The following is a 16477-nucleotide window of genomic DNA, read 5'->3' as shown; positions in this document are numbered from 1 at the left end:
CTTTGTTGACATTTTTGAAGAGTCCAAGCAACATACGTATTTACAATACTTGTTAGCTAAATATTTATATAAGTATCAGTTTTTGCGAGTTTGGTCCTTGAACTATCCAATATTCGCTGAACTATTACCAACTATCGTCAAGTATCTTATATCTTCAATTAACACTGATATCGGACAACTCTATCTACTAAATTTAGTTTGTCTTTGTTGATGTTTGAATCTTGTTTTTTCATATTTTTAAGTTCATTGACTAATATTATATACAGTCGGACGTAAATAATACAATTTCGACAAACCTCAATAACTAAAAATTCAGAAATCATAAACTTTAAATCTCAAATCCGTCTCAATCAGTTAAGTGCCAAACCAATTCTATGTAGACAAATGTCCTTTAGATACTCTTTTTTTAGTCATATTTGAAATTTCTAGCTACTAAATATACTCCAACAATTACTGTACTAATTGATGTTAGGGGCTGCTAATTATGAAAATTCAATGTCATTTTGATCAAGGAACTAAAGGATATTTTGTAGACTTTTCAAACTTAGTGAAATAAGTCCAAAAATGTATCTCTTAGGTGTATGTTCTAGATCATATAATTCAATTTGTTTGGTGTTTCTTTTTCATAGATTGATTTGACTTGACAATAGAATTTATTTTTCTATATAAAGGGTATGTTTTTCTAGTTTCACTTAGCCATAGTTGGATTTATTTTTTCTTCCCAAATGGCTAGCAAACTATCAAATTTCAATTTTTTCACTTTGATTCTCTATGGTGTACTTACATTAGCTACCCCAGATTTTACAGGTATCTCTCTCTCTTTCTTCTTAGACACAAAATATTAGTATGTGACATGGACTCAAGCATGAGTATTGTATACATGAAGGTACTAGACTCGAGTTTTGAACGAAGTGCTCGTTCTCTTGTCCTCTGTGGCTAACATAGGTATAATGAGATTAATGAAGGATCCGAGTAACATAGCTTGACGAGCTATAGGTAGAACTAATGTTATGTTTTGTGTGATGCAGGTGCTCAAACTGGAGTTTGTTATGGAAGGCTAGGGAATGGATTACCATCTCCAGCAGATGTTGTGTCACTATGCAATCGAAACAATATTCGAAGAATGAGAATATACGAACCTGACCAGCTGACCCTTCAGGCGCTCCGAGGCTCCAACATTGAGGTCATGCTAGGTGTCCCGAACATGGATCTTGAAAACGTTGCTGCTAGCCAAGACAATGCAAATACATGGATCCAAAACAATGTTAAGAACTATGATAATGTCAAGTTCAGGTATATAGCTGTTGGAAATGAAGTTAGTCCCTTCAATGAAAACTCTAAGTATGTACCTGCTCTTTTCAATGCCATAAGGAACATTCAAACCGCAATATCTGGAGCCGGTCTCGGAAACCAGATCAAAGTTTCCACAGCTATTGAAACTGGACTTACTACTGATACTTCTCCTCCATCAAATAGAAGATTCAAAGATGATGTTCTATGATTCATCGAACCTATAATCAACTTCCTTGTGATGAATCGCGCTCCTTTGCTTGTCAACCTTTATCCTTACTTTGCAGTAGTTGACAATCCAGTCATTAAGCTTGAGTATGCACTTTTCACATCACCTGAAGTTGTTGTAAATGATAATGGAAGAGGATATAAGAACCTTTTTGATGCCATCTTAGATGCTACATACTCGGCCCTTGAAAAAGCTGGTGGCTCGTCTTTGCAGATCGTTGTATCGGAGAGTGGTTGGCCTTCAGCTGGAGCAGGGCAGTTAACTTCCATTGACAATGCCAGGACTTATAACAACAATCTGATTCAGCATGTGAAGGGAGGGAGTCCTAAAAGGCCTTCCGGTCCAATAGAGACCTACATTTTTGATCTGTTTGATGAAGATCAAAAGAACCCTGAAATCGAGAAGCATTTCGGACTATATTCAGCAAACATGCAACCTAAGTACCAGATCAGTTTTAACTAGTTAAAAAGCAAGAGGAGAGCATTAAAAGGAATAAAGGACTTACCTTTGTATGTATGTAAATTCTGAATAACAGTTCCAGCTTCAAGAGAAAGTAGCCTATAGGCATTATGTACTGAAATCATCATATGCTAATAAAGAAAGCAATATATTACAATAATGAAACACCTTTTATTTGAACCATTGATTTTATCAGCAGCAACCATGTGTATCATTTAAGGCCAGGGTTCCGAGCCGTGGAATGCTTGCTTCAAAGTAGGGTGCCTACGTCACACCCCCTTTGGTGTAGCCTTTCCCGGACCCTGTGTGAACACGGGATGCTTCATGCACCGAGCTGCCTTATATTCACAGGATCCTTTGTTTTGCTTTTGGTTGGTTCAAATTCCATTGTTACAAACAGGAAAGGAAAACTTAAACTAGCTTGTAAGATTATTCTTCAAAGAAACTTAGTTGAATAGAGGAAATACCTTGGCTTGAACGATGAATCGAGAGAAAGGACGTTGCAATGTAGCAAGCAAGAACCAGAGGAAATTCATTTGCAAAATTGGAAGTAGAAATGTTTACAGGAGTCAACCATCAAACAAAATGTCAACCATCAAACAAAACCAACCATCACTGCCTTTAACAGACTCAAACTCTCTGAAGCATACAAAATTAGGCAAAAACAAACAAGAAAGGAGAGACTTTGAACAATTTACATGTTTATGTGAAGTCTATAAGAGTATAAAACCAGAAAACAAGAAACAAAAACACTTCTTTTCCTCAATCCATTTGTATAAATTACACAAGTGGCTCTATATGCAGATTATAGCTTCTTCTTGATTGAAGTTTCCATTTTGCCTTGCTGGAAATATCGAGCAACTGAGCAAGCAATGCATGATAAGCTTTTCAATCTCGGCAAAACCCTTTTATATTTATAGAAATGTTTGCTGAGAGATTTCACTCTTTTTGGTACTTTTGTTCACTTCACCATTATATGAAGTCCAAGAAGTATGGTTGAGCATGTAGGGAGAATGTTGAACTGAATATGCTTCGTTTAACATTAGTCGTTGCTTTGGTGTGCTCATCGATCTCGTCTTTGCTTTTGCAGATTCTGTAGCAGCCATGTAAGTAGGAAACATGGGAGAACTTGGTAAAGAGCTATCATCACCAATTGATTTCTGTTTCACATGAGAAAATGATCTCCTTGGTAGCGATGACGGAGAATAAAAATCCTCTGTGACATCTATTTTACGCGTTTGTCTCATTTGGTTCACGCCAACTAGAGGACTACTTGAGTTTGCAAATGACCTCAATTGCTCAAATAGCTCTCCTTTCCTCTGTGGTTCGATTTCTGCCCATTGATCGAACCTGGAACTTCTTCGATTTTCCTTAATGATTAACGGATCTTGCATAACATGATCATTTCTCCTCTCCTAAAAACCATTTTGAGTTATTCAACCATAAAACATGATGTATTACTCGTTTGTCTGGTTTTGACTTGACACGGAATTTAAGAAAGTAAAGAAAACTTTCAAATTTTGTGGTGTTAAACATGTCATGTGGAAAGTTGAAATTTAAACAAAAGGAAAGAGATGTTCTTTTTGAAACTGACTAAAAAGGAAAGTAAGACAAAAAATTTGAAACGGAGGGAGTAGTAAGTATCATTAAAAGAGAACTACGAAATTCTCAATGCAAGTGAAGTTACCCGATGTGAAAACGAGTATTTCATCATACGCTCTCTTTTGGCAAAGGCTTCTTGTCTTCTTAAAAACAAGGAGTCAATTTCTTCCTTAGAAGCCAAACTGAAATCCCAAGTCCTTTGGCTGTTGCATTTTAGCTGCCGATAAGCAAAACAATGTTCGACAGACTTCATTATTAGAGTACAACAAATACAAATTCAAGTTCAATCAGAGGCTCAAACAATGATAAATATTGTGTGTTATTAATTCTCTTACTTTGAATTCATTAGATTTCACACTTTCCTTCGAGCTATCATCAAGTTTCTTTTCGATACTCTCGTAGTATTCTTCCACAGTAGGAACTCTGATATGATAAACTCTTGGCTTTGGCATTTGAAAGGGCAACATAAACTTCAATTTGGCAACTAGTCTTCGTCTAACAAGTTCTCCTCGAATCACTGCTTGAAGCTTCACGAGTCCCTTCAGGGCACTTAGAGCTTTCCTTGCCTACAGAAAATCCCAGAGAGACACATTTTAATTGGACATAAGGGCATTTCGACAACGAAGTGGAAAATTTTTTAATAATGCAAAGGAGAATAACAAGATTGACATGAAAGAGTTATTTTTGTTCTCTTTTCGTAACATTGATAAATATTGAACTTCAATTCTTATAATATTCATCATTAGTGGAAACTGAAGCACAGGCTGCAATTTCTTTACTGATAATCCCTTTAAGTTTCATGATGATTTACTAATTATAAAATATAACATAAAGCAATCAAATACACATCATATATCCCTAACAAGCCTAATCGTTTTTTTCTCCGAGAAGCACGTGGCAATTCTTTTTTAAGGTGATACCATGTTGAATTGTGTGACCGTGTCTTCCAAAATCTTAAGTTGTACAAGAGAGAACACTTTTATTTACTCACAAGGTGTGCACGATAAGCGGTTTGGATTCTGATGGCAGCATTTCTCCTCTTCCTCTCTAGCTCATACGGAGCGATAGTGAGGCGTACAACTTCAGCTGCAGCATTGGCAGCAGCTACAGCAGCCTCAGCTGCAGCTGCTGTTGCTAAAGCAACAGCCACAGCATGTTTCTTCTGTTGTTCTGTTGCCTCAGCTAGTGTTTTTTGAGGTGCTTCAATTGCTGGAGGACACTGCTTGAACTTGAACCTTCCTAAAAACCATTTCCATCTCTTTGGTTTCTGAAAATTAAAACAAATCAACATTCATGTTCTCAACAGATAAGGGAAGCCTGATGTACGAAGTATCCTGGAGTTCACGCATAGTCCAGATAAGGGGCGCACCCCACGAGGGTATAATGTAAGTAGCCAGCAGCCTATGCTGACGTGCAAGCATCAACGGCTGATTCCACGGCTCGAACTCGTGACCTATATTTCCACATTCATGTTATAAATCACACGAAGGGGAGCCTTGGAGCAACAATAAAGTTGTCTCCATGTGACCTACATGTTACAGGTTCAAATCATATATAGAATTAGCCACTACTGTTTGCATCAGGGTAGACTGTCTAACTCACACTACCTTATGGTGCATCCCTTCCCTGGATCCTGCGTGAACACGGGATGCTTCGTACTGCCGTTTATTTCATATTAATTATAGAATCATATCAACCAATTCTCATTAGAAAAAAGGGAAATCAAGATTTAAAGAAAAATTATCAAACCTTTTCAGCTTTTGGTTTTGCCTCAGGAATGAAAAGTAGTCTCTTCACAAATATAAACCAGCTTCTTCTCTTTCCCATTTTATGAATTCAGCAAGCTGATTCATCTAAACAACAACATGCCATCACCTTCTTTGTGAAAAATCACCTTATTCTTGATAAGAGAAAAAAATAATCTCCTTGAGTTTGCAAGTTCTATTTTATTTTATCAATAAACAAAGAAGTTCCAAGATAATTTACATTTAGAAAACAGGGGAAAAAAACAAAGAATAATGAAACATGACATGCACAACTTTTCACATCACCAAACAGAGAGGGAAAAAAACACAAGAAATTCAATTTCATTCACTTGCATAATCATGAGCAACAAGACATTCTTGTGATCAACAAGGTTTGTGGGGTTGTGGTGGAGTGTAAGGATACCTTTCTCCTTAATAAGAGGTCTCGGAATTCGAGCCTAAGTATATATAGAGTCGCATTTGTTAGACAACATTTTACTTCTAAGGTTGAAATTTAGTTGAGCTACAATGTCCATGGCAAAATTCAGGAATTGAAGTTTATAAGTACGAGATTCTAGTACTTCAGAATTAATAATTGTACATAGTAAATGAATTTAGAAAGACAAATACATGATTTGAACTATAATGTGTATACCAGACACAAGGCGTAGGAAGCAAAAAACAAAAAAAAAAAAGAAACAAGACATTATTATTGTAATATATATCAAACCATTCATGAGACTAATCAAGAACTTGAAATCTTAATGGAGCAATTTTCATAATTTTTCCAATTAAAACAAGGTAATTATGAGAAACAAAATTAGAAAAATTAGGATACATACCTAGAGTAGGTGAAAGAAAGATGATTAAATTAAAACACCAAATTTGAAGGACATGTTCAAGATTTGGAAAAATGCAAGTGCGTCTTATGAAGTGATTCTTGAATTATGATGTTTTTGTTGTTCCATGTGGCAACATATTTAAGATACATGTATATATATATCCAAGAGTAAAATGTCCTTTACTAATTATGTTTTGAGAAGCATACCATGTGCTGATGTAGAATAAAAAAAAAAAAAAAAGGAAAAAAAGAAAAATAATAATAATTGATTTTTCAATTATGTAGACTTTTGGTAGTACTTGAATTGTGACTTTTAGGAAGTCCCTTCAATAAGGGTCCTCTTCTTTTCTATTTTCCTTGTATTGACTCTCCTTTTCTTTGTGTCGTGTTTCTAATTTGTTTCGCACGAAAAACATTTTATATTAAAATTGTTATTTTTTTACATATTCAAGACTCAAATCTAAAAGTTTTAAGTAAGACGGAAGGAATTACATCCATCGCGCTGCGATATTTGGCTTCTTCCTTACATCTTTCTTTGCTTTTAGGCTATTTTGTTAACTACTTACTAACTATTTCAAACAGAGCGGAGCCAGGATTTCATGTCAGTGGATTCTAAATTTTTAAAAAGAAACAACGATCTTAATCTAAAGTAACAATCATCAAATTAACAAACAAATACAAGTATTTAACTCATTAAAAACGAACAAGGAAACAAATAAAAAGGGAGAGACAAGAGTACACACCGGGCCAGATGTTGGATAGCAGCAATTAGAACAACAATAAAAGTTAGAACCCGAACTTTTGGAGAAAAAAATTGAGTTAAACTTTTTGAATGTGAGTAGAAATCAATAGTCAGATATTGTAGTTTCATAGTACTATACAAATACTAGTTTCCTTTTTTTTTTCATTTAACAATTTTTTTTAAAAAAAAAAAATTTATATAAACCCACCTACGTTTTTAATTAATTCTTACCGATTTTTTATTTTTTAAAAAATTTAAGTACGACACAAATACTATTTTCTTACCAATATTCTATTTTTTAATTATTATTTTTTATATATATACACATGTTTAGAAATTAATCCAAAAAATTTTTTGTGCCTATCGAGATTCAAACCCACATTCCACGGGGGTGAACGATTTCACTAGGTGCATAGCAACCACTGGGCCAAATGTTTCAGTGTGTTTATGGGTTCACAGGAAATATATATATATATACATTGTACTTTATATTTTAATACAAATATAGGGTCTACGAAAAAGTCAATGGGTTCGGCCGAACCCCCTTCCGCTACAATAGCTCCACCCCTGATTTCAAATGACTCTTTTTGCTATGAAGTTACTTGATTAACCCTTTATACATTTTTTCTTGAAGAAACAAAAAAAAATTTACATTTAATGATGTTCTGATTGTTTAACTCTTTATGTCACCAAAAAGATAATTAGTTCAAGTAAAGGAACAGTTTTGTGTATTAATTTTTCATTATGTGTGGAGTTTCAGATCAGAGATCATTAAGGGTTATTGTGCGTAAATTTATCTTGTATTTTACAAGAGACTTTTTCCATAACTCGAACATGCGATCTCTTGATTATATGACAATAATTTTACCATTCACATCAAAACTCTCATTCATAATTAGTACAAATAATTATCTTAAACAATATTGATGGTGTAAAAAGAAATTACACTATCTCTTTAAATTGCACTACAAATAATTCAAATCATAGATTATCCATGTGAATTTGTGTCCATTTTTCAACTCATAAAGTTGTCCAATTAATATTTATAGTTTTTTTTTCTTTTTTAGGCCCCTTGTAGAAAGATAATGGGGACTATTCTCTTTTGACTCATTTGTAGCTTTTATCTTTTGAGTTGTTCAATGACCCCAAATTTTGGTAATTAAGTGATAATTATTGCCTTTAATTTGTAATATAAAAATGAAAAATTAATTGTAAAATAAAAGTTGATTCTAATTATACTTGGCAAAGTACTCATAACTATATTTATTTTTAATAGAAATCACTAATTTTTAAAATTATTGATACATAAACGGTTGAGTGTTGAAAATGATCATCGCAATCTGAGTTCCTAATAACTTAACAAAAGAGGAGTATATTAGAAGGTTTACATTTGAATAAAACATTATGTCATTTTTTCAAATTTATGATTGCACATTCTGCCTCATTTATTGTACCTTGCATTGGATTGAATCATTTCTTGATGCATGATTTTTTATATGAAAAATATATATATTCATAAAAAAAAATGATCACTCATAATTGCAAACCCCTTTAAATTGGAAATTTTTTTAATACTACCTTTTGAAACACAAGAATTTCCATGGTCAGAAGTTGTAACCAAAAAGTCCATTTTCATTATAATTATCTTATACACGCGATGATTTAGATTCTTACTGCGTAGTACATAAATATTCTAATTTTCAAAGCTCGCAACTGAAACCTTTGCATTAAGGTTAGATGACTCTCACCTATATTATCCTACCTCATGATAATAACGCAAAAAGTCATTCTATTTAGTGATACATAGGCAAGAGAATGATTTTTTCTTTAAAAAAATAATTCATTAATTTTTATGTATTAAAAAAAAAAAAATTTAGTGGCTATCTGTAAAATCAATAAATACATCATCCAAGTGACCATGGAGACATACAAATTGGGAAAGTGTAATGATTAAAGGATATCTAAGCATGGATTTTAGCGCAGAAAGTTATAATTAAAAAAACAAAATAATTAAGTGAAAGTAACTATCATTACAATAAACTTGTGCTAGTACTTATTATTATAGGTCCCTCCTCTAACTCTGTCAACACCAACATATCTATAGTGGCGGAGCCAAGATTTTTAATAAAGGAGTTCAAAATCTGAAAAATAGACACACGAAGTAGTCGAAGGGGGTTCGACATCTACTATATTTACCTAAAAAAATATTTTAACTATGTATAAATCATATAATTTTCCGCCGAAGGGGGTTCGGATGAACCTCATAATTGTAAGGTGGCTCCGCCACGATATATATATATATATTGCTTTTTCATAACATGCACATTCTAGTTCTTTCTTTTTAAATCTCACTCGTGAAATAATACTGGCATGAATATGTTATTGTTGTAATATTTGAATCAATTTGTGTGAATCTCAACTATTTCACAAAATATCAACCCATTGCATAGTTGGATGTATAATAAAAGTAGCAAGAGATGTTGGATATATTTTGAGTGTGAAACATGAAATCGCAATCACAAACAAAATATGAAGAAAAATTGTTTTCATCTTTTAGAACAATTCGATGAATTTGGTAGATCAGTACGATGGTGGAAAGACAAAAGCAATATCATGTGAAAAATGAAACCACAATTACAAACAAAATATGAAGAAAAAATAATTTTATTGATGAATATTTGTGAGTACAAACTCTATGTATATATTTCATTAATTCTTCTTTCGAAATTTCTCCATGATTCAAGGGTTGAACCAACGTCTTTGAACTTAGGATAACGTAGACCTTCGATCTCCAAGAAAGTCGAGCAACATTTCATTGCTTCAGGTTGATCTCCGAAAAGAACTCCGTTGATCACTCCTCTCTTGTTGTAGAGCTCAGTAGGACTTCACTATGAACATGACCATCTTCCATGTGAATCCATGACTTTAAAGAAAATGGTTGTTGTGTTATCTCTAGAATCCTAGCTCCCCTTGGCCAGTTTCCATATCCTCCATAACCTGAGTGTCTAGCATAACATAACCAGAAATCCTTGTATGGACAACACCAATCTAATCCATGGTTATGACCTACAAACACAGCCTGCCATCATCCAAAAGAATATTAATTTATCACCAAGACTATCGGCGGAGGTAGAATTTTTACGGGGCTCATCATCAACAACAACAACATATCCAGTGTGATCCCACAAGTGAGGTCTGGGAGGATAAGATGTACACAAACCTTACATCTACCTTTGTGGAGTAAAGAGGTTGTTTCCCATAGACCTTCAGCTCAAAAGAATTAATTACATACGGTGTTCGTTGTCTACTATATATACACGAAAAAATTGACCTTATATATACAATGTGACTTTCTGGAGAAGGGCATTTGGATGAACCCCTTTGCTCCTCTAGTTCTGTCACTGACTAAGACTTCTAATTTTTCCAAACAGAACAACAACAGCATTATCCTTTTCATCTATGAACAACAATTATTCTAGAGTGAATGGGAGCCTTGGAGCAACAGTAGTGACCTATAGGTCACGGGTCGTAGCCATGAAATCAGCCACTAATGATTGTGGCAGGTAAAATATTGAAAATGGAAAACTGAGCTCTGCAGTCCTTTACCTTCACAGAAGACCTTCCTTCAAGAAGCTTCATCATCCCCATTTCAGCTTCTTGAGAAGCGACTTTCTCCACAAACATTGAGCCAATACACTTCCTGTGTGCATAAAACCTTGGAGCAACCGTCTTATAAGCTTGGCTTGGTATATGCCAAAAAATTATCTCCGGTACCCTGTTAGATGTCCTTTCATGTTTAATATTACTCCAAATGAGAAACTCAAACACAAAATTTAGAGGTTAAAACTCCAACATTTGATTACCTTGAGTTAGGATTGATCTCTTGAGATGTGCGGTTGAACCATTCCGCTTGGGCATTTGATATTACCTCAGGGTATGAACCACCACCAGAATCTAAGAAATACATGTATGTTATGATTGATTCAGGGTCATCCGTAGATGAAAGTTTAAGGACAGAGTTGGAAACACTAGGCCATAAATCTTCAGGACCGAATTTCGAGTAAGATAATCTATTCATCTCTAGTTCATTCATCATCAGCTCCAAACGCATTGTGCCCTTGAAGCTGCAACCTTTGCCTCCTGAAATAGAACTTTCTTGAATTTAAGCAATTTTCTTCAAAATCATATCTTACCGAAAAGCATTAGAATTTCTTTCAATTAAATCAACTTGGATCGTTACAACAACAACAACAACATACCGAGTCTAGTCCTACAAGTGGGATCTAAGGAGGGTAGTGTGTACACAAACCTTACCTCTATCTTGAGAGGTAAAGAGGTTGTTTCTGATAAACCCTCGGCTCAAGAAAATAACAAGAGTGAAGAAACCAAGACAAAATACTACACAAGGCATATTAGAAAAAAAAAAACACAATAACTACAACAAATTAATAGAATAAACAAATTATAAAGGACAATCTATAGTAATAGAAATCAAAGGAACAAGAACCTACAAGAGTAATACTACGACTACTAGTATGGAAGGATAAGCAAGATTACACTTAGCTACCTACTAACCTTCTACCCTAATCCGTGTCCTTCATAATCTCCATAATCCACTTGGATAGTTCTTTTTGCAAATAACACTAGTATAAGAAGTACACCAAAAAGTAGAAAACATTACAAAAAAATATGGTTTTCTACGAACGATACCTAATCTTCTATACCTACAGGAATCGTGGGTGCACCAAAAGGAGATAAGAGATCCATTCCTAAAGGAAGGAGAAAATGTGCATGTCAAGATTGAAGGTTATACACTTCAACAATTCAATAAGTTCTGCAGAAATTGTTCATTCAAGTTTGATATAGATAACATAATAAAGAAGTATCAACTAATTTTAAAAGGGATCTATCCGACTCATCCAAAAGTTATCTTTGCATGAAACCTGCATTTTGATATAACCTCAGAATCTAAGAAATACATGTTATGACTGATTCCAGGTCATAACTTAACGACAGTTTAAGAACATAGTCGGAAACACATGACCACGCATACTTAGGACCAAATCTTGAGTAAGAAAATGTGTTCATCTCCTTTTTAATATAGTTCCAAACACTTTGTGCCCTTGATGCTCCCACCTTTGCTTCCTAATAATCCTACCCGCTAGAAGCATTAGCAATTCTTTAGATGAAATCCACTTGGTTCAGTGCAAGACAAGATTCAAGGTCACACACTATAACACTTGAACAAGTTTTGCACATTTCCTCGACTAGTAATCTAGTATCAACTTTTTAGTCTAATTCCACTCATCCAAAAGTTCTCTTTTGTATGAAACCTGTCTCTAGTATAGAAACATAATATTGTAAACTGACTCTTTAAGTGATAAGAAAGTCATTCATGACAAAGTAAAGAGATGCAATAAGCCAATAATAAAATTTCAAGCCAAAAACAGAGATTTGTCTTCCGGAGTTCTCTATCTACTTTTGCTAAGTTGGAGAAACCACAAGAAAAAAGGAACATTAAAATATGCATGCTATTTACAAATTGGAAATCAACTGAAATCTCAACAAAGGAAGTATTAACTTTACATCTTTGTTTATGCGATATCTGTTTATCTTGGTACCTTCAGACTCACTAGGACAGGAAGCATTCATTGGACAACGAAAAGGGGGAATTCCGGTGGATGAAAACCAATCCATTGGCCACTCAAATGGCATATCGTCATGGTTTCCAAACACACTAGCCCATGGAATTCCCCTGTCTCTGGTCGGAGAGATTGCTTGATCCCAATATAAACTTGCATTTTGTATCGGTATGTTGTTGGCTGTAATGACATCACCAAGATAAACTACGAAGTCTGCAACAAAAATCTTGAATTAGACAAGCATCCGGAGGATATGCTGATTAGTGAAGAACATCTCAACTCCATGTGTTCAACCCAACCGAGCGTTATCAACACAGTATATATATCTATGTACAACAACAACATACCCAGTGAAATCCCACAAAGTGGAATCTGGGGAAGGTAAAATTGTGCACAGACGTTAGCCCTATCTCATGGAAGAAAAGAAGTTGCTTCTGAAAGACTCTCGGTCAAGTGAAGCAAATCAAAGTAGTAATGAAAAGGAAGAATGACAGTGAAGAAAACATGACAACTAATAGGAATGCAGTGCAGAGCATACAAGCAAAGGATCAGTAACATCACCAAAATAGTGCGATCACCTAAACATAATAAACAAAATATGGTAACAGATAACAAAAGCAAGCAACTACATAAACGTTATTAAACTTTCAACAACATCAGCACCTCAGTCTCACGTGTCGTACAAAAAAAGTACACCTAAGAATATCATAATGATCAACATCATTGGGAGATTATCTGAAGCACAACAAAACTAAAATGACAACAAGTCTTGATGGATGAGACCAGAGGAAATAGAGTGTACAGAATAGCAGATATTGTTCACAAACAATGTAAAGATGTAAGAGCAAAAGAATATCAAACTTGATATCACATTTATATGTTCAAATTCTATGGCCATCATAATAATGTTTCAGCCACATCAGGGACTTCATTTTTAGGTACAGAGCACAAGATTACTAATGTAACACACAGCAACATAAATCCATATAGAGGTATAGTAAGACCCCACCACTAACATTAATTTATCTAACTAGTTGTCAGTATCATAATATAGTATTAAATAAGACAAACATATGAGTTAGTATTTTTTATTCTGTATCGAAACGTTACGAGAGATTGACAAGTCTTAATTGAGGTGACTAAATGAAAATAGTAGGCGAACTTTAGGAAGTCGTCTATGTATTTCCACTCGCCTAAGATTTAGTATGCAGAGTAATCCAACACCAGTGCTTAGAGGCGGAGCCATGATTTTTAGTTTATAGATTCTTAATCTGCATCCTTTTTGCTTAGAGGCGGAGCCATGATTTTTAATTTATACACATCAAATGATTTTTTTAATACAAATAGAGCATATTAACCTAAGCTATTGGGCTCTGTCGAACCTATAACCACAATGCTTTGAACTAAGCTAATACTAAAAGAAAGTTTCATAACACAAAAATGAAACTAAATATATTAAGATTACCAATGCTTGATATATTTAGCGGATATTTGGTACCTCAAAATTAAGTTTGAAAATAAATTTATACTGTGTTTGGTTGACGGTATAAATTAGTTCAAGGACTATAATCCTATATATAATTTAGTCCGCGTACCAAACGATTTACAAAATTGTGGATAATGTTATCACCTGGTTGTTCTTCATCGAGCACAGTAGACATAACTTTAATGGAGTTTACGTCTTGGCGTGGGCCCCAGTCCGTCCATGCGTTTTCTCCGAAATGCAAGTCAGCGAAAAGTGCAATTTTGAACGATGAACCGGACGGCCGGAGGTGTAGAGTAGTACTATTTTCCGGCGACTGCGACGGCTGCGGCGTATGGAGGGAGAGTTTCCGGCGAATTTCACGTTCATCTAGTGGTGAATTGTGTGAATGGACGGTCAGGATTAATCGGAGAAACAGAGAGATTAAGAAGACGGTAGACATCATCATCGGAGGTGTGCAACCGACGTTTAGTAGTACAGAGATACAATTTTAGTGGTGATGTGTAAAATGACAAAATCATCCTTCCTAATTGTGTTCAACTTCAATGCATCTCGATTAATTTTACCGTTATTATTATCTCTTACTAAGTAGAGATGAATAATAAAAAAAAGGAATTAGTAAATAGGTGATTAAACATGAAATGGTATTAAGGAAACCCCAGAATTAAAGATTTTGTTCCTAACCTGCTGACATCCCGATGAAGAGAGTCATTTTTTGTGTTACATCTTCGAAGATGCAAAACATATCATAAATGTTGAATTCTAAGAAAGAGGGTGGGGGGCCTTCCCGCGTATGCGCCTTTATTTATATTCTTTCTATTTTTGAATTACCAATGAAAGAGCTCCTTTCCTTACAGTGGCTTTCACTCCTACTCTAAACTACTGTGTGCCTATTTGGAGCTTTTCACAGCCAAAGTAAAAGATTTGTATTGATTCTGTTTAGTAAGTATACAACATGAGAGAGTAGAGCAGACACTATTGACTATTGCCATTAGACTATTTTCCTTTTGATTTGATAGTCCATCGAAAACGTATCTCAATATTCAATTTTACCACCAGAAGAAATTAATTATCACGCTAAAATTTAAATTTAAGATCACCTGATTTTTAATCATCTTTATTATTGATTATCGAGCGTATTAGATTTACTATTTTGAATTACGGATTTACTCAAAATCAATAGTAAAAGATATTTCTGTCTGCATTTGACACGCATGAGCTGTGATGAGAATATTGCTCAACGTAGAAAGGAATATGCTAAATTTAGCATTGTGGGAATATATTACCCATTTATTATTACAGTGAAATTTGAAATATATTTTGGGAATATATTGCCAATTTATGCCTAATTTTAAATTTTAATGAAATGTCCATTAAATTATTATTTTTTATATAAGAAATAATAGAGAAACTAAGCAGATATCCCATAAGTACAAATTAATTACAAAAGTATGTCCCTTATATTGATATCTCATTAAATAATTATAATAAATGCCCTATCTAGATAGTCTTCTCGTTTAAAGTTGAATTATTCCATTCTCCTTGTTGCATCATTTTTTGTTGATCTGTCTAGTTTACCCACAAAAATATTGTAATTGCATAATTGAACAACTCTCACAATCTTCCTTGTTTTAAGAAGAAGAATAGAAAACTTACAAATATCGTAGTTTAAAAGTGTGAGAAAACCTCTTTATTTATAGACAACAAATGATAGTATGAAAATGTGCTTATCGTGCCTTATCAGATAAGTCACAACCCTTTAGAAAAATCACAATTTTTCGAAAATGTCAAAACTCATCGAAAAAGTCAGAACTCTATAAATGTGTTTATCGTGTCTTATCAAATAAGTCACAACCCTTTAGGAAAATTACAACTTTTCAGAAATGTCATAACTTATCGAAAAAGTCATAACTATAAAAAAAAGGTACAACCCTTCCAAAAAGTCACTACCCATCAATGTGAAAAGATGTCAGCTTTTAATATAATATACAACAAACAAATAAATAAATATAATATAGAATATACTAAATTGAGTGTTTTAAGTTGGGGGGTATTATAATAATTTAACATTCAAGTTAGGGAGTTCGTGCTTTTAAGGTAGTACTAGTCTTTGGAAACGTGCGTTGCACGTTTATTCCCTATTATTTTCATAAAATTTGTACATGCCTAATTTTATATCTTCAAATCCACGTATTCAAAGACCGTTATTTTTATAAAATTTGTACATGCCTAATTTTATGTATTATTGTACTAAGTATGTGTTTAGTCAAACACAACAATATCATCTAAATTTAACACAATTTTAGTTATTACTCCCACTATTCCTTTTTACTTGTCATGTTGCGCTTTTTGAGAGTCAATTTGAATATTTTTAAATTTAATTTAGATTACACTAATTTGATATTTTGAAATAAGAATTTAGATATTCAAAAACGCTACGGAAA

At 33.8% G+C, this 16477-nt stretch overlaps 2 protein-coding genes and 1 pseudogene across 6 annotated transcripts; 1 reads left to right on the top strand and 2 right to left on the bottom strand.

Annotated features, from left to right (window-relative positions):
- Positions 1-717: 717 nt before the first annotated feature.
- LOC125856714 (glucan endo-1,3-beta-glucosidase, acidic-like) lies at positions 718-2119 on the top strand (annotated as a pseudogene).
- Positions 2120-2578: 459 nt separating this feature from the next.
- Positions 2579-6333, bottom strand: LOC125856708 (protein IQ-DOMAIN 12). 5 transcript variants are annotated; one of them, XM_049536328.1, is made up of 6 exons: positions 6168-6333; positions 5330-5424; positions 4572-4847; positions 3916-4146; positions 3666-3827; positions 2579-3393 (listed from the first exon to the last, which is right to left on the bottom strand). In XM_049536328.1, the coding sequence occupies exons 2-6, from the start codon at positions 5405-5407 to the stop codon at positions 2893-2895; spliced, it is 1248 nt and encodes a 415-aa protein (XP_049392285.1). In that variant the 5' UTR covers positions 5408-5424; positions 6168-6333; the 3' UTR covers positions 2579-2892. The 5 variants fall into 5 exon arrangements, with proteins under 5 accessions (XP_049392285.1, XP_049392287.1, XP_049392284.1 ...); XM_049536330.1 differs by having other exon boundaries at positions 3666-3797; XM_049536327.1 differs by having other exon boundaries at positions 5330-5480; positions 6168-6314.
- Positions 6334-9554: 3221 nt separating this feature from the next.
- On the bottom strand, positions 9555-14515 carry LOC125856709 (probable inactive purple acid phosphatase 16). Its single transcript, XM_049536332.1, has 5 exons — positions 14181-14515; positions 12530-12763; positions 10772-11048; positions 10515-10683; positions 9555-9987 (listed from the first exon to the last, which is right to left on the bottom strand). The coding sequence occupies exons 1-5, from the start codon at positions 14479-14481 to the stop codon at positions 9760-9762; spliced, it is 1209 nt and encodes a 402-aa protein (XP_049392289.1). The 5' UTR covers positions 14482-14515; the 3' UTR covers positions 9555-9759.
- Positions 14516-16477: the final 1962 nt, after the last annotated feature.

This window comes from Solanum stenotomum, chromosome 2, assembly GCF_019186545.1.
Source record: "Solanum stenotomum isolate F172 chromosome 2, ASM1918654v1, whole genome shotgun sequence".
In the NCBI taxonomy this organism is placed as follows: Eukaryota; Viridiplantae; Streptophyta; class Magnoliopsida; order Solanales; family Solanaceae; genus Solanum; species Solanum stenotomum.
The sequence above is the reverse complement of the archived record's forward strand: the minus strand, read 5'-3'. Positions and strand labels throughout refer to the sequence as shown.

Coding starts and splice junctions, on each gene's coding strand:
- LOC125856709 (XM_049536332.1), bottom strand. CDS start 14,481: ATGATGATGTCTACCGTCTTCTTAATCTCTCTGTTTCTCCGATTAATC. Junction 12,764..14,180: donor GCTCGATGAAGAACAACCAG/GTGATAACATTA, acceptor TTTTTGTTGCAG/ACTTCGTAGTTTATCTTGGT. Junction 11,049..12,529: donor CTGTCCTAGTGAGTCTGAAG/GTACCAAGATAA, acceptor GTTCTATTTCAG/GAGGCAAAGGTTGCAGCTTC.
- LOC125856708 (XM_049536328.1), bottom strand. CDS start 5,407: ATGGGAAAGAGAAGAAGCTGGTTTATATTTGTGAAGAGACTACTTTTC. Junction 3,828..3,915: donor TGAAATCTAATGAATTCAAA/GTAAGAGAATTA, acceptor CTAATAATGAAG/TCTGTCGAACATTGTTTTGC. Junction 3,394..3,665: donor AATACTCGTTTTCACATCGG/GTAACTTCACTT, acceptor AATGGTTTTTAG/GAGAGGAGAAATGATCATGT.